This window comes from Hyla sarda, chromosome 3 (assembly GCF_029499605.1).
Source record: "Hyla sarda isolate aHylSar1 chromosome 3, aHylSar1.hap1, whole genome shotgun sequence".
Classification (NCBI taxonomy): Eukaryota; Metazoa; Chordata; class Amphibia; order Anura; family Hylidae; genus Hyla; species Hyla sarda.
The window spans coordinates 431,825,160-431,849,940 of record NC_079191.1 but is presented as its reverse complement, the minus strand read 5'-3'; the positions used below and the strand labels follow the sequence as shown (position 1 = coordinate 431,849,940).

The 24,781-nt window shown below is 49.0% G+C and overlaps 1 protein-coding gene across 4 annotated transcripts in view; it reads left to right on the top strand.

The window, feature by feature from the left end:
• LOC130363127 (nuclear RNA export factor 1-like) overlaps positions 1–24,232 on the top strand; it is an 85,775-nt gene extending 61,543 nt beyond the window's left edge. For 3 of the 4 annotated variants that reach the window (XM_056568507.1, XM_056568504.1, XM_056568506.1), the window contains 8 exons: positions 4,647–4,754; positions 10,410–10,471; positions 12,184–12,299; positions 16,276–16,318; positions 17,578–17,653; positions 18,225–18,407; positions 21,179–21,239; positions 23,729–24,232. In XM_056568507.1, coding sequence (XP_056424482.1) covers positions 4,647–4,754; positions 10,410–10,471; positions 12,184–12,299; positions 16,276–16,318; positions 17,578–17,653; positions 18,225–18,407; positions 21,179–21,239; positions 23,729–23,794 — 715 coding nt within the window. In that variant the 3' untranslated portion in view covers positions 23,795–24,232. The remainder of the gene's footprint in view (positions 1–4,646; positions 4,755–10,409; positions 10,472–12,183; positions 12,300–16,275; positions 16,319–17,577; positions 17,654–18,224; positions 18,408–21,178; positions 21,240–23,728) is intronic. The other variant, XM_056568505.1, reaches the window with a different exon arrangement.
• The last annotated feature ends 549 nt before the right edge of the window (positions 24,233–24,781 follow it).

Here is a 24,781-nt window from a genome sequence, read left to right as displayed (position 1 = left end):
CCGCAGCAGCACCGCGGGCGATCTGATCATCTATTTAAAGTGCGCAGTGCCATGGATGCCGTGATCTGTATTGATCACGGCATCTGAGGGGTTAATGGCAGACATTGGTGTGATCGCTGATGTCCGCCATTACCAGCGGGTACCCGGCTGCTGATAGCAGCCGGGACCTGCAGGGCATGACACGAGCCCCGCTCCGATGCTCGCGGTCATGTACAGAACGTAAATGTAGGTCCTGATGAGTGAAGTACCTCCGCACCAGGACGTACATTTAAGTCCGTGGTCGTAAAGGGTTTAACTTGAGTAAGATAGATTTTCAATATGTTATTCTATCTCCAAAGCAATAAACCTTATGACAAGTCCACTTATATGGAACAGAGACCCCACAGCGCCGTAATGTGGAAAGCACAAAGGCGAATAACCAGGAACCATTTCCGGAATTCATTCAGGGACCAGGTACAACCATAGAAACACTTTATAGTTGGCTCCTCTCACGCCATATTGGTAGACACTTTAGCTGTTCTTTTCACCACTTTCTATCATTCCCATATAGAAAACCTCTCCGCAACCTCCTTCTCCCATTGTTTCATATTAATAAATTTACATGAAGGGCAAACTAAATTAGAATAAATAACTAAAAGGGTTTGAGGGCCTGAAGGAGACTAAACACAGTGGTTAAAAAAATGTAGACACAGTGGGGGGAATTACCCTGGTTAGGGTGGGTTCACACCACGATTTTCTATACAGTTTTTGGATACGTTTAAAAAAAAACAGAAAAAAAAAACGTATGCAACTGTACAGAAAACCGTGCCTATAGACTTTCCATTCATTCCTAAAAGGTCCGGTGGGAAAACCACATACGGGGCAAAAATGAGCCGTCCGGAGTCAGCGTTTCATTCCGGTCGGCTCATTGAAATACATTACATACGGGCTGCATATGGCTGGGATACGGGAGCGCCTGGTTTATCACTCCCCCCCAACCGTATACGGTCCCGTATTACTGAAAACGTAATGTGAACCCAGCCTTACAAAATTGACTGCAAATAGCATTGTTAAAAAAAAAGTTGCACGGGTTAAAAAGTCGCAGTGAGGCAACATACAAAGTGGTGAAGTAAGGAATGTGATCAGCACCAGATTTATCACTTGCCCTGCACCATGCAGTAAATCTGGTGCAGGTACACTGTTTCCACCACATGAATTAATGGAGTAAAAAGACATTCACCTACACCACTCTTGATGAATACCACCCAGTGACATCAGAAGTAATAGTCTGGAGAGTACCCTAGAAATGGGTAATGTGGTCATAACAAAAAAGGCTCAGATGCTGGCATAAGACGGGCAGTTTGAAAGTACTCAGGGGTGAAGTCCTGGGAAAAAAAGTGTGGGAACTCACCCAAGATTTCCACTTAAAGGGGTACTCCGCCTCTAGACATCTTATCCCCTATCCAAAGGATAGGGGATAAGATGTTTGATTGCAGGGGACCCACCGCTGGGGACCCCCACATTGTCCCTGCTACACCCGGCATTTGTTGGGTGCAGCGCCGGAGGCTCGTGACGTCACGGCCACAGCCCCTCAATGCAAGTCTATGGGAGGGGGCATGACGGCCGTCATGCCCCCTCCCATAGCCTTGCATTGAGGGGGCATGGCCGTGATGTCACAAGCCTCTGCCCCCCCTTCGCCAGTCATTCGGCATGGAGCGAAGTTCACTCCATGCACCGGATGTCTGAGGTGCCACAGCCGAGCTCGCACAATTAGACATCTTATCACCTATCCTTTGTCTAGGATGTCTAGGGGCGGAGTACCCCTTTTTAAGGGCTGCAGGACTCCTGCTAATGGGAACTGCGTTCCTACTGTGGAAAAAGTGCAGGAACTCCGTTCCCACAAGTTCCTGCAGGACTTGAGCCCTGGGTGAATCCCAAGTCTATAAAGAAAGTCACCGGTCCAATATAGATAGCCACCATTGGAAAGCCTGAAAGCCAAAACCAGAACAAACATGCAGCAGCAGCAGGCGTATTAGGAGAGGCCAAATGATGAGCAACATTTAAAGGGGTATTCCAGGATTTTTTCTTTACTATGCTACAGAGGCTGTAAAATTAGTGTAGTTCAAAATACATTGTCTGTAACTGTGTTTAATGATGGTCTCGCAATTCTTATTTGATTTTTGCCCCATGTTTATTTTTATCAGCATACAAAATAAGTGTCGTCTCAGGTTTTCCCAGGATGCAGTGCGGCCGGAGACATTACATCACTAGTCAGGTGTTCAAAGGGAGCGTGTCTGCTTCCATGGGTGGAGCGACAGCTGTGTGTGTGTGGGGGGGGGGGGGGAGGGATCAGGATCATCCTACACAGGGTGGTTGATGTGTTGGAGGGAGAAAAGTGACCTCACACTTACAAACAAGGAATCCTGGGACATGTAGTTGAAATGAGCCATTTCACAAAAAAAAAAAAAAAAAAAAAAAAAAGCAGCAGTGTAAGTACTAAAGTCCCTGCCCCAGAAATCCAAATTAGAGGAGAGGGCACAAATAGTTGGCCTTCTGGGGGGACTCAGGGCAATAAGTCCATAGGCATAGAAGAACAAGCAGCCTGTTCTATAGCCGACCACTGTGAAGGAGAGAACATAGCATGGAGATAAACCAATGGCACCAAACGGGCTGCATAGTAATATTAAAGGGGTTATCCAGGAAAAAACGTTTTTTTTATATATCAACTAGCTCCAGAAAGTTAAGCAGATTTGTAAATTACTTCTATTTAAAAAATCTTAATCCTTTCAGTACTTATGAGCTGTTGAAGTTGAGTTGTTCTTTTCTGTCTAAGTGCTCTCTGATGACACCTGTCTCGGGAACTGTCCAGAGTAGAAGCAAATCCCCATAGCAAACCTCTTCTACTCTGTGCAGTTCCCGAGACAGGCAGAGATGTCAGCAGAGAGCACTGTTGCCAGACAGAAAAGAACAACTTAACTTCAGCAGCTTATATTGGAAGGATTAAGATTTTTTTTATAGAAGTGATTTACAAATCTGAATAATGCAGAAAAAACGGCACACACCCGTACTTCGTGCACCGATATCTTTATTCCGTGGAACATATAACAACAAAACACAGGGAACAGGCAGGAACGCCAGGGAACACGAGGTGTTGTTACAGCTGTTTCACGGGAACTCGGCCTGCTTCGTCAGACTAATTTACAAATCTGTTTAACTTTCTGAAGCCAGTTGAATACCCCTTTAAGTAAGATGAGTAATGATGAGACTCCACTTCCTCTCTGCAAAGCCAGAGGATTCATGGGAAGTGTATCATAAGGAAATCATTTCAGGGATGGAATTGCAATGAGTATTGCTGAAAACCCCATGCCTGCCATATCAATTAAAACAGGTATGCACAAGACATACACAAGAACCTGTAAATAATAGTCCATGCTGCACTATAAAAGCAAAAAAAAAAAAAAAGTCCCAGAGTGCTTCTTAAAACAGTAAAATGTTTGCTGCCTGCAGCCACCACTAGGGGGAGCTCAGTGCCTGCAGTTTTAAACAGCTCCATTTGATCTTAAAGGGGTACTCTGGTGGAAAACTTTTTTTTTTTTTAATCAACTGGTGCCAGAAACAGATTTGTAAACTACTTCTATTAAAAAATCTTAATCCTTCCAGTACTTTTTAGAGGCTGTATACTACAGAGGAAATGATTTTCTTTTTGGATTTCTCTTCTGTCACGACCACAGTGCTCTCTGCTGACCTCTGCTGTCCATTTTAGGTACTGTCCAGAGCAGCATATGTTTGCTATGGGGATTTTCTCTTACAGTTCTTAAAATGGACAACAGAGGTCAGCAGAGAGCACTGTGGTCGTGACAGAAGAAAAATCCAAAAAGAAAAGAATTTCCTCTGTAGTATACAGCCCCTAAAAAGTACTGGAAGGATTAAGATTTTTTAATAGAAGTAATTTACAAATCTGTTTAACTTTCTGGCACAGGTTGATAAAATAAATAAAAAATAAAGTTTTTCACCAGAGTACCCCTTTAAGATCAAAGGGAGCTGTATAAAACTGCAGGCAATGAGCTCCCCCTAGTGGTGGCTGCAGGCAGCAAACATTTTACTGTTTTAAGAAGGGACTTTTTGTTTGCTTTTATAGTGCAGCATGGACTATTATTACAGGTTCTTGTGTATGTCTTGTGCTTACCTGTTTTATATGGCAGGCATGGGGTTTTCAGCAATACTGAAATGATTTCCTTATGATACATTTTTTGTCCATTTAAGGTATGTGCCCTTGATGCCAAGTTATGTATGTTTTAAATGTACAGGTATTACCTGTCAGGGGTGGATGGTCCCCTTTTTAGATATTCATACGCCCCCGGGTCCAACATCCCTCTGCATTATATATTACTGTCATCTCCAGCATTTCCTGGGATCCGGTGCTCCTCTTTATGCTTTCTATTCATATCAATAGTCTCTACGTCAGTGTTTTCCAAACAGTGTGCCTCCAGCTGTTGCAAAACGACAACTCCCAGCATGCCCGGACAGCCAACGGCTGTCCGGGCATGCTGGGAGTTGTCGTTTTGCAACAGCTGGAGGAACACTGTTTAGAAAACACTGTTCTACGTATTTTCAAGGCCTTATGGTGCAGCTTACTGATGTTATTGTTGTTTTTTCTTGTCCTCCAGGTACTTCACCCTGTACGATTCAGGGGAGCGTAAGACCCTCCTGCCTCTGTACCACGAGAACGCCTGCTGTTCTTTCAGTTTACCTAACGTCTTCTATCCACGAATCTGGTGAGTGTTCTGAGAATCGCCTTTACCCTTTGGGTACGTTCACACGCGCGGATTTTCAGCGGATTTTACGCTGCGGATCCGCTGGTGAAGGCCCCGCTCTATGCTGGCTTTACATGTGCCTGCTCGTAGCTGCAATACACCTCTACCAGCAGGCACACTGCGATGTGAGAGTCGCAGTATACTCGCACATCGCGGGAGCTCTCTGCCTAGCTCAGAGCAGGGAGAGTGGACGCGATGTGTGAGTACGCCACGCACTTCGCTGCACTGTGTCTGCTCGTAGTGGCGTATTGCCGCTACCAGCAGGCACATGTAAAGCCAGCATAGAGCGGGGCCTTCACCAGCTAAATACGCTGCGAAAATCCGCGCGTGTGAACGTACCCTTTAGGTGGCCAAGACATGACCTCTGCTTACATCACCACTAGAGATGAGCGAACTTACAGTAAATTCGATTCGTCGCGAACGTCTCGGCTCGGCAGTTGATGAGTTTTTCTGCATAAATTAGTTCAGCTTTCCGGTGCTCCGGTGGGCTGGAAAAGGTGGATATAGTCCTAGGAGACTCTTTCCTAAGAATGTATCCACCTTTTCCAGCCCACCGGAGCACCGGAAAGCTGAACTCATTTACGCAGGATAAGTCATCAACTGCCGAGCCGAGAAGTTCGTGACGAATCGAATTTACTGTAAGTTCGCTCATCTCTAATCACCACCCATTAGCTAGGTCGAGGTTACGTTATTCTAATATCTACAACTTTCTCATTTATGTTTTATTACAGTTCCACACCGTTTTCCAGATCTCTTCTTGATGACAATGAATTTAACCCCTTAAGGACCAGGCCAATTTTATTTTTGCGTTTTTGTTTCTTCCTCCTTGTCTTCTAAAATCCATAACTCTTTTATGTTTCAATCCACAGACCCATACGAGGGCTTGTTTTTTTGCGTGACCAATTGTACTTTGTAATGACACTTCTTATTTTACCATAAAATGTACGGCAAACCCCAAAGAATGTTTTTTTTTTTTAGGGAGGAAATTTAAAGGAAAACCACAATTTAGCAAATTTTGGGGGGTTTCGTTTTCACACTGTACACTTATCGGTAAAAATTATGTGTTCTTTATTCTGTGGGTCAATACGATTAAAATGATACCCATGATTACATACTTTTCTATTATTGTACTTTTAAAAAATATATATTTCTATTGTTCTTTAAAAAAAAAAATAATAATAATAAATAAATAAATAAATAAAAACCTGCATAAGATAATATATAAATATATATATATATATATATATATATATATATATAAATATACCGTATTTATCGGCGTATAACACGCACTTTTTAGGCTAAAATTTTTAGCCTAAAGTCTGTGTGCGTGTTATACGCCGATACACCCCCAGGAAAGGCAGGGGGAGAGAGGCCGTCGCTGCCCGCTTCTCTCCCCCTGCCTTTCCTGGGGTCTAGAGCGCTGCTGTCGGTCCTCTTCACCCCCTGGTTATCGGCGCCGCTGCCCGTTCTGTCCCCCTGACTATCGGTGCCGGCGCCGATAGCCAGGGAGAGAGAAGCGGCGCCGACAGCCAGGGGGAGAGAAGGGGCAGCGGCACCCATTGCCGGCGCCGCTGCCCCGTTGCCTCCCCCCATCCCCGGTGGCATAATTACCTGAGTCGGGTCCGCGCTGCTCCAGGCCTCCGTCGTGCGTCCCCAGCGTCGTTGCTATGCACGGCGTGGCGCTCTGACGTCATGCGCCGCGCCGTTCAGCGCATAGCAATGACGCCGGGGACGCACGCCGGAGGCCTGGAGCAGCGCGGACCCGACTCAGGTAATTATGCCACCGGGGATGGGGGGAGGCAACGGGGCAGCGGCGCCGGCAATGGGTGCCGCTGCCCCTTCTCTCCCCCTGGCTGTCGGCGCCGCTTCTCTCTCCCTGGCTATCGGCGCCGGCACCGATAGTCAGCGGGACAGAACGGGCAGCGGCGCCGATAGCCAGGGGGTGAGAAGGGCCGACAGCAGGGCTCTAGACCCCAGGAAAGGCAGGGGGAGAGAAGCGGGCAGCGACGGCCTCTCTCCCCCTGCCTTTCCTGGGGGTATATCGGGGTATACACGCGCACACACGCACCCTCATTTTATCATGGATATTTGGGTAAAAAACTTTTTTTACCCAAATATCCTTGGTAAAATGAGGGTGCGTGTTATAGGCCGGTGCGTGGTATACCCGATAAATACGGTAATATAAAAAAAAATAAGACATCTTATCCCCTATCCTTTGGACAAAATCAGTTGAAAATCGCCCTATTTTGACCACCTATAACTTTTTCATCTTTCCGTATACGCGGCTGTATGAGGGCTCATTTTTTGCGCCGTGGTCTGTACTTTTTATACACGATACCACGTTGGTGTATATGAAACTTTTAAATCACTTTTTATTAATTTTTGGGGGAATAAAATGTGACAAAAAAAGCAGCAATTTTGCCCTTTTTTTTATTTATTTTTTTTATGTTTACTCCGTTCACTGTACGGGATCATCAACATTATATTTTCATAGTTCGGACATTTACGCACTCGGCGATACCAAATATGTTTATTACATTTTTTTTTACGCTTTCTGGGGGTAAAATGGGAAAAAGGGACAAGTTACATTTTTATTGGGGTAGGGTATTTTTCAAATTTTTTTTAACTTAATTTTTTTAGAAACAGTACATGCAGTGCCATTTCATTACCCTCTTTGTGCCAATTAGCCTCTTGTGCCAATACATCAGCCCCTGTCATTTCATTACCCTCTTATTACCCTCTTGTGCCATTTCATCAGCCCCTCGTGCGATGTCATCAGCCCCTCGTGCCATGCCATCAGCCCCTCGTGCCATGCCATCAGCCCCTCGTGCCATGCCATCAGCCCCTCGTGCCATGCCATCAGCCCCTCGTGCCATGCCATCAGCCCCTCGTGCCATGCCATCAGCCCCTCGTGCCATGTCATCAGCCCCTCGTGCCATGCCATCAGCCCCTCGTGCCATGTCATCAGCCCCTCGTGCCACGTCATCAGCCCCTCGTGCCATGCCATCAGCCCCTCGTGCCATGCCATCAGCCCCTCGTGCCATGTCATCAGCCCCTCGTGCCATGCCATCAGCCCCTCGTGCCATGCCATCAGCCCCTCGTGCCATGTCATCAGCCCCTCGTGCCATGTCATCAGCCCCTCGTGCCATGTCATCAGCCCCTCGTGCCATGCCATCACTCCCTTGTGCCATGTCATCAGCCCCTCGTGCCATGTCATCACTCCCTCGTGCCATGTCATCAGCCCCTCGTGCCATGCCATCACTCCCTTGTGCCATGTCATCAGCCCCTCGTGCCATGTCATCACTCCCTCGTGCCATGTCATCAGCCCCTCGTGCCATGTCATCAGCCCCTCGTGCCATGTCATCAGCCCCTCGAGCCATGTCATCAGCCCCTCGTGCCATGTCATCAGCCCCTCGTGCCATGTCCTCAGCCCCTCGTGCCATGTCATCAGCCCCTCGTGCCATGTCATCAGCCCCTCGTGCCATGTCATCAGCCCCTCGTGCCATGTCATCAGCCCCTCGTGCCATGTCATCAGCCCCTCGTGCCATGTCATCAGCCCCTCGTGCCATGTCATCAGCCCCCCGTGCCATGCCATCAGCCCCTCGTGCCATGTCATCAGCCCCTCGTGCCATGTCATCAGCCCCTCGTGCCATGTCATCAGCCCCTCGTGCCATGTCATCACCCCCTCGTGCCATGCCATCAGCCCCTCGTGCCATGCCATCAGCCCCTCGTGCCATGCCATCAGCCCCTCGTGCCATGCCATCAGCCCCTCGTGCCATGCCATCAGCCCCTCGTGCCATGCCATCAGCCCCTCGTGCCATGCCATCAGCCCCTCGTGCCATGCCATCAGCCCCTCGTGCCATGCCATCAGCCCCTCGTGCCATGCCATCAGCCCCTCGTGCCATGCCATCAGCCCCTCGTGCCATGCCATCAGCCCCTCGTGCCATGCCATCAGCTCCTCGTGCCATGCCATCAGCCCCTCGTGCCATGCCATCAGCCCCTCGTGCCATGTCATCAGCCCCTCGTGCCATGTCATCAGCCCCTCGTGCCATGTCATCACTCCCTCGTGCCATGTCATCAGCCCCTCGTGCCATGTCATCACTCCCTCGTGCCATGTCATCACTCCCTCGTGCCATGTCATCAGCCCCTCGTGCCATGTCATCAGCCCCTCGTGCCATGTCATCACTCCCTCGTGCCATGTCATCAGCCCCTCGTGCCATGTCATCAGCCCCTCGTGCCATGTCATCAGCCCCTCGTGCCATGTCATCAGCCCCTCGTGCCATGTCATCAGCCCCTCGTGCCATGTCATCAGCCCCTCGTGCCATGTCATCAGCCCCTCGTGCCATGTCATCAGCCCCTCGTGCCATGTCATCAGCCCCTCGTGCCATGTCATCAGCCCCCCGTGCCATGTCATCAGCCCCCCGTGCCATGTCATCAGCCCCCCGTGCCATGCCATCAGCCCCCCGTGCCATGCCATCAGCCCCTCGTGCCATGCCATCAGCCCCTCGTGCCATGCCATCACCCCCTCGTGCCATGTCATCACCCCCTCGTGCCATGTCATCAGCCCCTCGTGCCATGCCATCAGCCCCTCGTGCCATGCCATCAGCCCCTCGTGCCATGCCATCAGCCCCTCGTGCCATGCCATCAGCCCCTCGTGCCATGCCATCAGCCCCTCGTGCCATGCCATCAGCCCCTCGTGCCATGCCATCAGCCCCTCGTGCCATGCCATCAGCCCCTCGTGCCATGCCATCAGCCCCTCGTGCCATGCCATCAGCCCCTCGTGCCATGCCATCAGCCCCTCGTGCCATGCCATCAGCCCCTCGTGCCATGCCATCAGCCCCTCGTGCCATGCCATCAGCCCCTCGTGCCATGCCATCAGCCCCTCGTGCCATGCCATCAGCCCCTCGTGCCATGCCATCAGCCCCTCGTGCCATGCCATCAGCCCCTCGTGCCATGCCATCAGCCCCTCGTGCCATGCCATCAGCCCCTCGTGCCATGCCATCAGCCCCTCGTGCCATGCCATCAGCCCCTCGTGCCATGCCATCAGCCCCTCGTGCCATGCCATCAGCCCCTCGTGCCATGCCATCACTCCCTCGTGCCATGTCATCACTCCCTCGTGCCATGCCATCAGCCCCTCGTGCCTGCTGCCGGGTAGCCCTATGTGTCTGCTTGTAGCAAATCTGCAGCTAGAAATCCATCCGCAGCAGAACGCCCACTCTAGTGACTATCATCTGCGCGTGAAATATGTTGCAGGTGCGCTACATGTGACCCGACCCTTAATAGGGTTTTTTATGATTTATGTTTTTGACCGTGTGTGATCTGTGGACATGCGCCAGTCTAACCAACTGCACCAATTTCCAGAATAAGTGAGCGTGTAGCTCTGGATGAGGCATTATGTCCCCTTCACTTTGTATTTAGGCACTTTAGTATAGGATGGTGGGCCTGGTACTGCAGCTTCACCCCTCTCATGTGAATTGGGCTCAGCCCAGGACGAGCTGCATTACCAGGAACAGCCATAATTTATGGGGGCGCCGGTGTGTCTTTGAGGTCCCTGCAATGTTGGACTGGTTCCAGACCAATCAGTGTTGTAACTGAACTCTGTCTGTGTTTTAGCTTCCTTCGGATTAAAGAATACTGGAAAGAGAACCGGAACCTCCTCAGAGTGAGAAGACCAGGTACAGGCTGAGCCGCCATTTTATCATAGATCAGTGTTTCCCAACCAGGGTGCCTCCAGCTGTGGCAAAACTACATCTCCCTGCATGCCCATACAGCCTTCATCCGGTCATGCTGGGGGTTGTAGCTTTGCACGAGGTGGAGGCACTCTGGTTGGGAAACACTGCTGTGAGCATTGTTATTGGTCTCCCATCCGCTGCACAGACCATGATACCTGCTGCTTAGCAATGTGGAAGTTGTAGTTTTGCAACAGCTGGAGGCACCGTGGTTGGGAAACACTGTCATAGATTCTGGAAGACTGATGTGGAATTTTGGATATGGCATATCTTTTTATTATAATTATTTATATTTATTATTCCAGTCCGCTCTTTGCTATTATGTTGCTTCGGGATCGACCGATTATCGGTATGGCCGATATTATCGGCCGATAATCACGATTTTGGGCATTATGGGTATCTGCAATTACCTAGCCGATAATGCCCCGCCCGCACCGCGACCGCCCCCCGACCCACCGCACCGCGTCGCACCCCCCACCGTAGCGCTGGGCGGTATACCGGTATGGATTTTTGCCCATACCGCTATACCGGTCGGGCCCCTCCCCCACCCTCCGAGTCAATAAAAAAAATTAAACTTACCTGTAATGGGGGTGGTCCAGGCCATCCATCCTCCCTTCCTGTAGTGTCTGGCGGCATTCCGGGTAGAGGATGACCCGGTCCGGGCTGTCTTTCTCCGGCGGTCATCTTCTCCACTCCGGGCAGGCTCCGGCCTAGTACGCTGCATAGACGCCGCTACGCTCTGACGTCAGGTGCGTCGCTGCGCACGGGTGTCACTGCGTAGCGGCGTCTATGCAGCGTACTAGGCCGGAGCCTGCCCGGAGTGGAGAAGATGACCGCCGGAGAAGAAGGACAGCCCGGATCGGTTCACCCTCCACCCGGAATGCCGCCGGACACTACAGGAAGGGAGGATGGATGGCCCGGACCACCCTGACAGGTAGGGGGAGAGAAGCGGGTAGTGGCAGCGGCCTATGGCACCGCAAAATCCACCGCAGAGCATTGATTTAAAGCGCCCGCTTTAAATCAATGCTCTGCAGCGGTGTCGAGGGGGGATAAATAGCCGATAACTTATACCGGAATATCGGTAGAAGTTATCGGCTATCGGCCCTAAAAAAACGATATCGGTCGATCCCTAATATTGCTTTTGTTTAGTATTAGTGGGTGACCCGCATGATGTCCACTCTTAGTATTCAGGCTGGTGGCTTATAGGTAATTTCAGGGTATTGGAGGGGGAATGCAGTGTCTGGTTGAATGCAGTTGTCTTAGGCTGCGTTCACATCACGATTTCTCCATCCGACTTGAGTTCACGATTTTATAACTTAAAATCGTATGAAATCGTAAATAAAGTCTGATCCATTGACCTCCATTAAAAAAATCGGATCCATTACACACATGCGATTTTATCCGCATCCGATTTCCCGAGATTTTTGTTCAGGTCGGAAATCGTGGTCAAACCCGATTTCAGACCCGAACAAAAATCGTGTGAAATCGAATGCGGATCAAATCGAATGTGTGTAATGGATCCGACTTTATTTACGTTTTCATACGATTTTCAGTTATAAAATCGTTTACTCAAGTCGGATGGAGAAATGGTGATCTGAACGCAGCCTTAAATTTTGAGGTTAATATTTATTAATGTATTTGTGTTCCTTTTCTTTTAGAAGTGAGACGTCAGCTGATAAAGTATAACAGGCTGCAGGTGGTCGGCTTCCTCTGCAATCTCCCGAACACGGAGCACGACCTCCCGTCCATGACCCTGGATGTCAGCCTCCAGACTGTGAGTCGCATGTTCTGCAAGAACAGTGTTTCCCAACCGGGGTGCCTCCAGTTGTTGCAAAACAACAATTCCCAGCATGCCCGGACAGCCTTCGGCTGTCCGGGCATGCTGGGAGTTGTAGTTTTGCAACATCTGGAGGCACCCTGCTTGGGAAACACTGTACTAGAAGGATGGACAATAATTCCCTCAGCTGCCTGCAGCATTTCTTCCTTTTTTTGAATGGGTGGATTGTCTTGGTGACAAATATGTGGATTTCTGCCCTGTTAAAATGAATGGAGGAGTTATACAAATCTGCTGCATGTGAATAAGATCTTGTAGTGAACTTCAGTGTTAAAGGGGTAGTCCAGTCCTGCAAAACTTATCCCCTAAGGATATCCTAAGTAGTGTTGCTCGCGAATATTCGCAATTCGAATATTATTCGCGAATATCGCATATTCGCGAATTCGCGAATTTCGCGAATATAGCGCTGTATATTCGTAATTACGAATATTCGTTTTTTTTTTTTTTTTTCTTCACAGTACACATCACAGTGATCATCCCTCTCTGCTTCCAGCTTGTGTGGTGTAAAGAAGGCTATAATACTACTGTGTGAGACTGGCGTGCGAAAATTCGCATGTGCGAAAATTCGCATATGCGAAAATTAGCATATGCTAATTTTCGCATATGCGAAAATGCGCATATGTTAATTTTCGCATACGTGTATTTTCGCACATGCGAAAATAAAACGAGAGTATAACGAATATGCGAATATTCGCGAATATATGACGAATATTCGTCCATATATTCGCGAATATTCGCGAATTCGAATATGGCCTATGCCGCTCAACACTAATCCTAAGGATAGGGGATAAGTTTCAGATCGCGAGGGTCCAACTCGCTGGCTAGAGAGCGCGTGTTGACCAAGGCACGAAGCGGCGGCCGACACTCCCCCCCCCCCCCCCCCCAATACATCGCTATGGCAGAGCCGGAGATTGCCGACGGCAACACTCCGGCTTTGCCATAGAGTTTTATTGAGGGGGCGTGTTGGCCACTGCTTCGTGCCGTGGTCGACATGCCCCATCCCGCGGGCTGCCTAAGCCCCATATGGGAGATTGTGAGGGGTCCCAGCCTTAGGATAGGGCAGTGTTTTTCAACCACTGTGCCGCGGCACACTAGTGTGCCATGACATAGTGTAAGGTGTGCCGTGGGAAAAACACCCGCCGGGTGTTTTCGCCACGGGACATCTGTGTCCCGAAAGTTGTTTTTGGGACACAGGGATGCCTCTAAGTCCCTGCAGCCCCGCATTTACTTTAAAAACGCTGGGACCGCCGGGAGGTAGCGCACGCAGGGACGTCACTGACGTCGAATGCGTGCGCCCATAGCAACAATCGCGGAGGACCGGAGCAGCGAGGAGGACGCACGCTGTCAACTTGGTAAGTGTTACCAGCGGCGCGTCTCCTTCGGTGTTCCGAGCACCGCTCCTCCGGTCCCGGGACCTACTGCTATAGCCGGACCGGAGGAGCGGTGCTCGGAACACCGAAGTGGGGCAGTACACAGGCATACAGCCTTCAGTAATACACTGTATGGCTGAAGGCTGTATGTCTGTGGGGGAACTGCACCTAATGAGGGGGGACTATACTGGACCTAATGTGGGGGGACTATACTGGGCCTAATGTGGGGGAACTATACTGGACCTAATGTGGGGGCACTATACTGGGCCTAATGTGGGGGGGACTATACTGGGCCTAATGTGGGGGGGGACTATACTGGGCCTAATGTGGGGGGGACTATACTGGGCCTAATGTGGGAGGGACTATACTGGGCCTAATGTGGGGGAACTATACTGGGTCTAATGTGGGGGAACTATACTGCACCTAATGTTGGGGAACTACAACCTAATGTTGGGGAACTACAACCTAATGTGGGGGTAACTATACTGCCAACCTAATGTGGGGGAAATAAGATAAGATATATGCAGTGTGCGTAGGAATTTGTTCATAGTTTTTTGTTTTTTTTTACTTTAGTCCGGCCCTCCAAGGAGACAAGTGCAGTAAGTACTGAGTGACAGTGAGACAGATAAATATATATAGTGCAGTGTGTTTATTCCCTTTTTTGCTCGTCAACCTCGGTAGCGGTGCCCTGCGGAAAAAAAAATTTCCGAGGTGTGCCCCGACCCGAAAAAGGTTGGGAAACACTGGGATAGGGGATAAGAGATTGTGAGGGGACCCTTAGGATAGGGGATACGTTTTCAAGACTGAAGATCTCCTTTAAAGGGGTTAACCAGCTTAAAAAAACATCACAGGATAAGAAAAAAATTTCTGATTGTGGTGGGCTGACCGCTGGGACCCTCTGCGATCTCCAGAACGGGACCCGAGTCCTCCCACTGAGCGCTTCAGCCCACCACCTTTCAAGATGTACTAGTCTGCTCGGCCAATCACCGGGCGCAGTGTTGTCCCGCCTCAGTCAGTGATTGGCTGTGCAGGCTGTCACTGTTAGGACTAGTTAGTCTTGGAAGGTGGGGGCCAAAGTGCTTGGCGGGAAGCGTTGGGCCCTGTTCCTGAGATCGTGGTCGGACCTCTCACGATCAGGCACATCCCCAACCCTGTGGATAGTGGATACGTGTTTTTTTTAGCTGGAAACCCCCTTTAAAGCATACGAAACGTTGGAGCCGGCGAAGGGAGCTTGTGATGTCATAGCCCCGCCCCCTCATGAGGTCACGTCACACCCCCTCAATGCATGTCTATGGGAGGTCACGCCGTGACGTCATGAGGGGGCGGGGCTATGACGTCACGAGCTCCCAGCGCCGGCTCCAGCGTTCGGAACAATTTGTTCCTAACACTGAGCAGCGGAGTACCCCTTTAAATATAATGCTTCTATTTGTTACTTACTAGGTCATACAGATACTTTACATGTCTTTTTAGCTTTGATTCTAGCTTATGTATCTAGCGTCTGTATTTGGCTCAAAAATCCCTCTGTTCTGCTGCTCACTCATTCTGACATCCACCGCTCAGAAATGAGCATGTCCGAGGCAAGCACTGAGCCCGCCCTCACTCTCCATACATTCACTTCCTCCCTGAGTCTGCTGTGCTGGGTCTCTTCATCCAATCACTGCAACCTGCTCCGTAACCCCCTTCCTTTCTGTTTTCATGCTGCAGTCTTATAGGACAGGAGTGAGCACAGAGTAGTGCTAGTCCTGCCTGTGCTTCAGCAGGGACAGAAATGATGCTGCAGCTGGACGGGATTGTGTTCTGGATGCTATGGGGACCCCTAGTGGTCTTTTTTTAATAAACCAGGATTTCTATAATAAAGGAAATAACATTTTCTTATGAAGTATATTAGAAAGGCTAAAGTTTTGCCAAGATGTTCAACATTTTGATTCTGACAGCGCCCATTTAAAGATCATTGCAGTCGGAGGAGAAGAATCTCTTATGTTTGTCCAATATCTATGGATCGGAGTCATCCCATAGCGTCTGTTTACCCAGCATTTGGGCTTTATGCAAACCGCATAATTTTGGTATCTGCATAAAATTGTAATTCTTTTAATAAACTAAAATAATAGTTAAAAACGCTTTCTGCTTTACTTAATGCAGTTTTTCCTAACCAGAGTGCCTCCAGCTGTTGCAAAACTACAACTCCCAGCATGCCCGGACAGCCAACGGCTGTCCGGGCATGCTGGGAGTTGTAGTTTTGCAACAGCTGGAGGCGCCCTGGTTGGAAAACACTATTTTGAGGCCCTGTTTTGCCACCATAACCAGACCAGACAAGGAAAGCAACGCCCAGCTGTCTCTGTTTGCTATCAGGCACTTGTGTCTTTGCCTTTCTCCTGGAGGCTCCCTTAGACTTGTAGTTCGCAATGGACACCCTGTCCGGGCATGCTGGAAATTGTAGTTTGGCAACAGCTGGAGGCACCCTGGTTAGGAAACACTGGCCTAATGGCTATAGGGATCTCCCTGGTTACTTATTGCTTATTTCTGTTTTATACTTCTTCTCTCCTCAGGCGTCCATCATGTGTTTCACGGTTGAAGGTAAATTCAAGGAAGGTGAGTTCTCTAAAAAAATGGAAGACAGGGATCACTGGGTGGATCCGCCATCATATATACGATGTATGTGGCCTAATGGGGTCGAGCCAGTCTTATGTATTTAAGGCAATTACTATAAAGCGTATCAGCTCCTCACAGTGTTTACTTGCTGTCTGTGAATAGAAATAGATTTACATTTAGGGGCTAAAACTATTTTGGTCATATCCCGTTTACACAGCTGCAGGTTTGTTACAGTCTAATCAGGTCTTTCTCTTGTAACAAGACCTGCAGCAGGATCCAGATTTGAATGTAAACACGAGTGTTCTGATTCCCTGACAGCAAGCAGAGATAGAGAACACTGTGAGGAGTCAAAACACAACGCATAGAGTTCCAACAATGTTCATTGGACAAAAAATGTTTGAAATGGAAATAAAACCGTTTAAAGAAGTAAGATATCTGATCGGGGGGGGGGGGGGGGGGGGTCACGATCTCACGTATGGGGCCCCGACTTAGGTCCTGTGTGTAATGTTTCGCACTCAGCACGTCATTCATCTCTATGGGAGAGGTGGAGTTACAGCGTTTGTGTGTCTCCACCTCTCCCATAAATGTGAATGGAGGGGGCGTGTTTCAAATGGTTGAAAAGCTGGGTACGAAACGCACAGATTCACAGACTGGGAAGGGGCGTTCCCCAGCAGGCGTGACATCATCTGTAGCCATACAGGGGAGAACTTCCTCCCTCACTCTGCTACACACAGCTTAGAGCAGTTCAGTGCGAGATGAGCTATGATTGGCTAAGGCTGCACACCACGCCCCTCATTACTCCAGACTGCATTTCCTGATTTTGGACTTCTACCAGGCAAGCAGGAGTCCAAAGTCTGTGCAAGAGATGAGGGGGGGGGGGGGGGGGAAATGTGCTCTGGACAAGTAGGGAGACACCTAGTGGCAGCTTTTTTAAACAAAAATAAAACATAGAAAACGTATTTTTTTGTTTAACAAAGTAAAGATTTTTATATTTACCATAAGGAGTTCCATATAGCAAAAATTAGTTTTAATGCCAGCGCCCATTTAAAGGGCTTCTTCAGGATTCGATAAAGTCATAGCTGCTGTCTTCCAGATGCAGCGCCACTGAGGTTGTGTGTGGTATTGCAGCTCAGTTCCATTGAAGTAAATAGAGCCGAGTTGTAATACCGCACACAACCTGAGAACAAATGTGGTGCTGTTTTAGGAAAATGTTTCTTAAATCCTTGATAACCCCTTTTCATGCACTTTTATCCTGACAGTACACACGAGTTGCCACAAGACTCCCTTCATCCCCTTCAGAAGAACCTTCATCATTGTCCCGGCCGCAGAAGACAGGTATGAGAAATGGACCGGGAAATGTAAGACCCCTGATTTAGAAAGGTACTGTTTTGTGTATACAGCTCCTATTCGGACCACTTTGTCTCCATGGTAACAGACTACAAACAAACTTTGTAGTCTGACCCTGCGGCCATGTTTTTCTTTTTACCATCTGCCTCTAACCTGCAAAATTTGTAGAGAAAAGATGGAGGGGGATGAATCAGGACCAGACTACACAGGGTTTTTTTTTTGTTGTCTGTTACCATGGAGATAAGCCATGTGGGCGCAAAACACTATATTGTCCCTTTTGTTACATTTTACCTGCATTGATACATTGTATCAGTCCGGACTGTGTAGCAAACAGAGGATTGTCTAGACCAGTGTTTCCCAACCGGTGTGTCTCCAGCTGTTGCGAAACTACAACTCCCAGCATGCCCGGACAGCCGTTGGCTGTCCGGGCATGCTGGGAGTTGTAGTTTTGCAACAGCTGGAGGCACACTGGCTGGGAAACAAGAATGTTCCCTTTCCCTGATAGAAAGTGTCGTATGGTTTTGATACGTTTTTCATCTTTTTTTTTTCCTCTTTTCAGCGCTCAGATTTTGAACGATCAGATGGTTATACTCAATACCTACGTCAGTCCGCAAGAAACGTCTTCAGGTCTATCCCCCAAATCCGCGCCGGCGATCTGCAAACAGTCCCCTCCCCCCGCCGCAGGCGATACCGCCGCTTCCTTCTCTAAGGACACAGGGATGAAACTGGACTGGGCTCTCAAGTGAGTGTGTGGGATACTGTATCTAAGTGTATGGTGCACGGTCCTTCCAAAATTCAAGCACAATTTACTTTATACAGTGACCCCCCGACCTACGATGGCCCCGACATACGATCATTTCAGCATACGATCACTCTCAGACGCCATCGCATTTTGAAGGCAGCATCAACATACGATGCTTTTGTATGTCGGGGCCATCGCATAAACGGCTATCCTACAGCGCAGACTGCTTCAGCTTCCACCGGATAGCCGTTTACGGTGCCCCGTGTGGTCCGCTGACGATCACTTACCTGTCCTCGGGGCTCCGGCGCGTCCTCTTCGGGATCCCTCCATCGTCGGCGCTCTCCATCGTCGTCATCACTTCGCTGCGCACACCGTCCCGTCATCCAATAGGAGCGGTGTGAATAGCGACGTGATGGCGGCGACGGAGCGTGCGGATGCCAGGGAAGCAGAGGCCTTGCCGGAGCATTGGGGACACCCCGGGGACACGGCGACAGCGATGGAAGGCGACATCCAGGGCAGCGATGACGGTCCGGAGCGGCGGGGACAGGTGAGTATAACCTCCAATACCAGTGGTCTTCAACCTGCCGACCTCCAGATGTTACAAAACTACAACTCCCAGCGTGCCCGGACAGCCGTTGCTGGGTGGTGTAGTTTTGCAACATCTGAAGGTCCGCAGGTTGTAGACCACTGTCCTATACTTTACATTGCACGGATCCCTCAACATACGATGGTTTCAACAAATGATGGTCCATTTGGAACGGATTACCATGGTATGTTGAGGGACCATTGTATATCTCAAAAATAGAGTAACACAGCCGCTCATCCACCATTTGTATAATGATCTGATTGCTTCTCAGCATAAATTCAAAAACTAACAGGTTGTTATTATACATTTTGATCTAAAAGTACAAGCCCACTCGCCACGTCAAGGCCACCTAGTCAGAGAGGGTCCCTAACCCAACATTGGCGAAGTGCCAGTCGGCTGCCACCATCGCCGCAAAACCATGCCCACAGGGGGAGCGACCCAGTGGCCAGGCAGCCCCACAGTCACATTGGTGTGGTTACACTGTGGCAGTCATTGTTTCTGTGATGCTTTGTCTGTGAGGTGGTGCGGCCGGTGGGCTGCGTGACCACTGGATCATTCCCCCTGTGGGCATGATGTCTCGGAGGCGGTGGTCGCTGCCCGTTTCTACGCCAATGTTGGGTTAGGGACCGACTCTGACTAGGTGGTCGCTGCCCGTTTCTACGCCAATGTTGGGTTAGGGACCGACTCTGACTAGGTGGTCGCCGCCCTGTGCTACGCCAATGTTGGGTTAGGGACCGACTCTGACTAGGCGGCCTTGACGTGGCGAGTGGGCTTCGTACTTTTTGATCACAATGTATAACAACAACCTGTTAGTATTTGAATTTATGCTGAGAAGCAGTCAGATCATTATACAAATGGTGGATGTGCGGCTGTGTTTCTTTTTCTCTATTTTTACTTTATATATCTACATGAGTGTCCCTCAACCAAAGGTGCCCCCTGCTGGGAGTTGTAGTTTTGCAACAGCTGGAGATCCTCAGATCAAGGCACACTAATCCAGAGGCTAAAAACCTGTGCAGACCTTATACTTCTCACAGCTTAGGGGAACTTTGCTACAGGACATCTTATTCCCTATCCACAGGACCCCGTGGTGTCTGATTGTAGGGAGTCCGACCACTGGGACCCCCCACGGTCTCCTGCCCAGCACCCCGGCTCTCTTCATGCAGAGATCCCCCTGCGCTCTGTGCGCGGTTTACTGTCGTTCACGGTACGAACCGGTGACTGACACATCTCTATGGGAGAGCCGGAGATACAGCACATTTAAAGGGGTACCCTGCCCCTAGACATCTTATCCCCTATCCATAAGATGTCTGATCGCGGGGGTCCTGCCGCTGGATACCTCCGCAATCTCTCCTGCAGCACCTACTTGTCATCAGCTGCACGAAGCGAAGATCACTCCGTGTCTGATGACTCACGATACAGGGGCCGGAGTATCGTAATGTCACGGCTCCGCCCCCTTGTGACATCACACCCCGCCCCCTCAATGCAAGTCTATGGCGGCGGCACCCGCGATTAGACATCTTATCCCCTATCCTTTGGATAGGGGATAAGATGTCTAGGGGCGGAGTACCCCTTTAAGGGGTCCTGTGGATAGGGAATGTTCTGTTCTGGAGTCCCCTTTAACTGCTAGGGCACTCAAATACATTAAAGGAGAACTGTAGTGCAATATAACTTATCCCCTATTCGAAGGATAGGACATAAGTTACAGATCGCGGGGGTCCGACTGCTGTGGATGCGTTGTGTCATCCCTAGCAGAAAGCCGCAGCAGACACGCCCCCTCCATGTATCTTTATGGGACACATGGAGGGGGCGTGTCGGCAGCCCCCCCCCCCCTCCAGCAGACTGCCGCGGCCCCGTACAGGAGATCAGGCTGCAGACTCCCCACCACTAGGGGGCGCTCACTGCTTTATCATTGCATTCAATAGAAGCTGTATAAATATGTATGCAGCTTCCCCCTAGTGGACACGTATGGTATAGTCATAAGAAAACACTGGGGTCTCATGTCCCTTATTGTATCTGGAAAAGAACAGAGGATCTGCTGATTGGTTGTCATCCATGAAAATATTGACTTCTTATTGATGTATTGATCCGGACGCTTCCTACCATGAAGAAGTTATCATTACACCCCCCCCATAGTGACGTCACCTTGCAGTTTTATATGACATTGTTTCTCCTTTTCCCTGTACAGATGTCTTCAGGACAACAACTGGGACGTGCAGCAAGCGATGGAAATGTTTCATGTCCTAAAGGTAAATAAATGGATTTAGTAACTAAACTCTATATAGCAGTGTTTTCCAACCAGGGTGCCTCCAGGTGTTGCAAAACTACAACTCCCAGCATGCCCGGACAGCCAAAGGCTGTCCGGGCATGTTGGGAGTTGTAGTTTTGCAACAGCTGGAGGCACCCTAGTTGAGAAACACCGCTCCAGCTACATCTCCCAGGTTTTCATGATAGTTGAAGACATGCTGGGAGTTGTAGTTTTGCAACAGCTGGAGGCACACTGGTTGGGAAACACTGCTCTATGGGGACTCCACTGAACGGGGCAGAAAATCTTGGACCTGCACAATAGTGGAATGTTTTATGTTGGTTTTGTCCATATTATGCGCAATCACAATCACTAGTCCTACAGCGCCATCTGTCTTATTCCAGCGCAGCTGCATCCATGTGTTTCGTTACCGTAACTGGGTCATGTGATCAGCAGTCTGATCCACAGAAAATCACAGTGCATAACAATGGTCAGGAAGTGGTCAGTCCTGGTTCAGGTGACTTCCTGTGAACTTCAGGATGACATCATCACCTATCCGATCCCTCCTTCTAGATTGCAGCTCTATCTGTGTATTGCTGCTGTTATCTCTATGGCATCAGGATATATAGTAGTTATACACCTCCACCCCCAGCTCTATCTGTATACTGCTTCTGTTATCTCTATGGCATCAGGATATATAGTAGTTATACACCTCATCCCCAGCTCTATCTGTATACTGCTGTTATCTCTATGGCATCAGGATATATAGTACAGTGGTCCCTCAACATATGATATTAATTGGTTCCAGGAGAACCATCATATGTTGAAACCATCATATGTCGAGTACATATGTCTATGTAAAAATGGTAATTGGTTCTGGGGCCTCGGAACCATTGTATGTTGAATACATATCTCTATGGGAAACTGCTAATTGGTTCTGGTATGACCATTGTATGTGGAGTGTATGGGGAGTGTTTAACAAACCAGGGTGCCTCCAGCTGTTGCACAACTACAACTCCCAGCATGCATGTACAGCCATTGACTGTCTGGGCATGCTGGGAGTTATAGTTTTGCAACAGCTGGAGGCACACTGATAGGGAAACATTGATGTATGGGGTGTATAGTGTGTCTATGTATTGTATGTGATGTGTGACATCGCATACAGTACTGTACAGTTCTTTAAATACCTTCAGGGGGGGGACAGAATGTCCTCCATTACCATCCTGCCGACTACAGCTCTATAGGAAAGGAAGGGGAGGGCAGCCAGCAGCTCATTGGATGCCTGCAGCAAGATGCACAAGGCTATTGGCTATGGCTGCACTGGGGGGCGGGGCTTACACGGAGCTCACAGTGGAAGCCTGTATGAGTTAGCAGGACAGCATGTGAGTAACAGGAGGCAGAACGGGGCACACGGGGACATTATACAACTATCTGTCAGTTGCTGAAGTTGTCAGCGCTGTCAGATAGCTGTTTGTACGATGGCCCCGACACACAGCAGCATCATATGTCGAGGCTGCCTTCAACATACGATGGGCTCTGAGAGGCCATCATATGTTGAAATGATCATATGTCGGGGCCATCATAAGTCGGGGGGTCACTGTAGTTATACACCTCCACCCCCAGCTCTATCTGTATACTGCTGTTATCTCTATGGCATCAGGATATATAGTAGTTATACACCTCATCCCCAGCTCTATCTGTATACTGCTGCTATCTCTATGGGATCAGGCTATATAGTAGATATACACCTCCCTTCCAGCTCTATCTGTATACTATCGAACACATGGAGAAGGAAAATGTCGGCACTGCCGCACTCACGATTCTGCCGGAGTATACTGGATCACTGCACCTTCAGGTCCAAATGCCACAAATCCGGTGCTCAGTCCGCCATAAGCATAAGCGTAGAAAACTTGAAAGAAGAGATCGCAGACGGCACTCACGGAAACAGCAAGAAGTTTATTCGGGATCGCTGGTCCACGCAACAACAACGACAGGTAAGTCGACCGGTTTTGCGCTAAACAGAGCGCTTACACGTGACCTCCCACGTCACGTGTAAGCGCTCTGTGTAGCGCGAAACCGGTCGACTTACCTGTCGTTGTTGTTGCGTGGACCAGCGATCCCGAATAAACTTCTTGCTGTTTCCGTGAGTGCCGTCTGCGATCTCTTCTTTCAAGTCTATCTGTATACTGCTGTTGCTATCTCTATGTGACCAGAATATATAGTAGTAGTTATACAACTCCCCTCCAGCTCTATCTGTATACTGCTGCTGTTATCTCTATGGCATCGGGATATATAGTATTTATACACCTCCCCTCCCAGCTCTTTCTGTATACTGCTGCTATCTCTATGGGATCAGGATAAATAGTAGTTATGCACCTCCCCTCCAGTTCTATCTGTATACTGCTGCTACTGCTATGTCCATGGGATGAGCATATTAGTAGTTTTTCTTGTTGTTTTTCTTATTGTTAATTAAGTTTTTGTTTTGTTTATTAGAACAGGGGCGCCATTCCTCAGGAGGCCTTTGAGGTGGAGACGGCAGCCGGCGACACGTCTGGATAACTATGAGCCGATGTGACTCTGACCCGAGTTCTGATTCCTTGGAGGAGATTCTTTCTTTAATTTATTGTTCTGTTCCTGGAGCTGAGACTTCAGAGTGTATGTCCTTGTGTTTGTCTCATTGGGGCCTGTTCAGACAACCATAAGAGGGTCGCAAACCCCGCCCCTGCGGTTCACACGTACTGAATCATCATAGGATCCAATGATAGAAGTCCAGTTCACTTTCACCGTGTTCAGTCTGGATAGGAGGATGCGGCCCTGTTATGGCCGTCTGAATGGCGCCCAAGGTTCTGCAGAGATTCTGCGCTGTTCTGTTGAGCTCCTCTGTGAGAAGTTGTTAGTTTTGTATGGGAAAAAAATACTGTTAAATATACTGTAGGGTTTTAGTGTGAATGTTCACTTTTGTATTATAAAACATCCATTAAAGGAAGTGTTCCGATACTAGATCGTATTATATTCTGAGTCCAGGGAGTGATCACATGACCTCACCTAAAGAGAACCTGTCACTAGAGGCAGCATTATACCTGGACCTGTGGGGGCGGAGCATGAGAGATTTTCTAACGTTACCCCAGTAATGTGAATAGTCATAATATGTGAAACAATATGGCAGATTTCCTTTAACACCGGTGCCTACAGGCGGCCCCCCATTATGTCCCTCCTATACAATAGTCCCAACATTTACCTTAGATTCGTTGTCGAAAGTTCTGTGCCTATAAAATGCATTCCATACATATGATGATTCTGGATAAAAAACAAATTCAGGTAAATAGGAGAGTGCGCATAAGGGAAGAGTTTTGTTATGAGAACCTATCGGGCCCTGTAAGGACATAATGTCATCACAACCTTCATCACAAAGCTGTTAATTGTTTAATAGGAATATCGGACCAAGCGGACAGGGACACTTCTCCAAAGTGCCAAATTCTACCCCCACATCAGGATTTTTCTTCTCTGAGATCTGGATCCATCTGACCAGGTCATGTTTCTCCACAG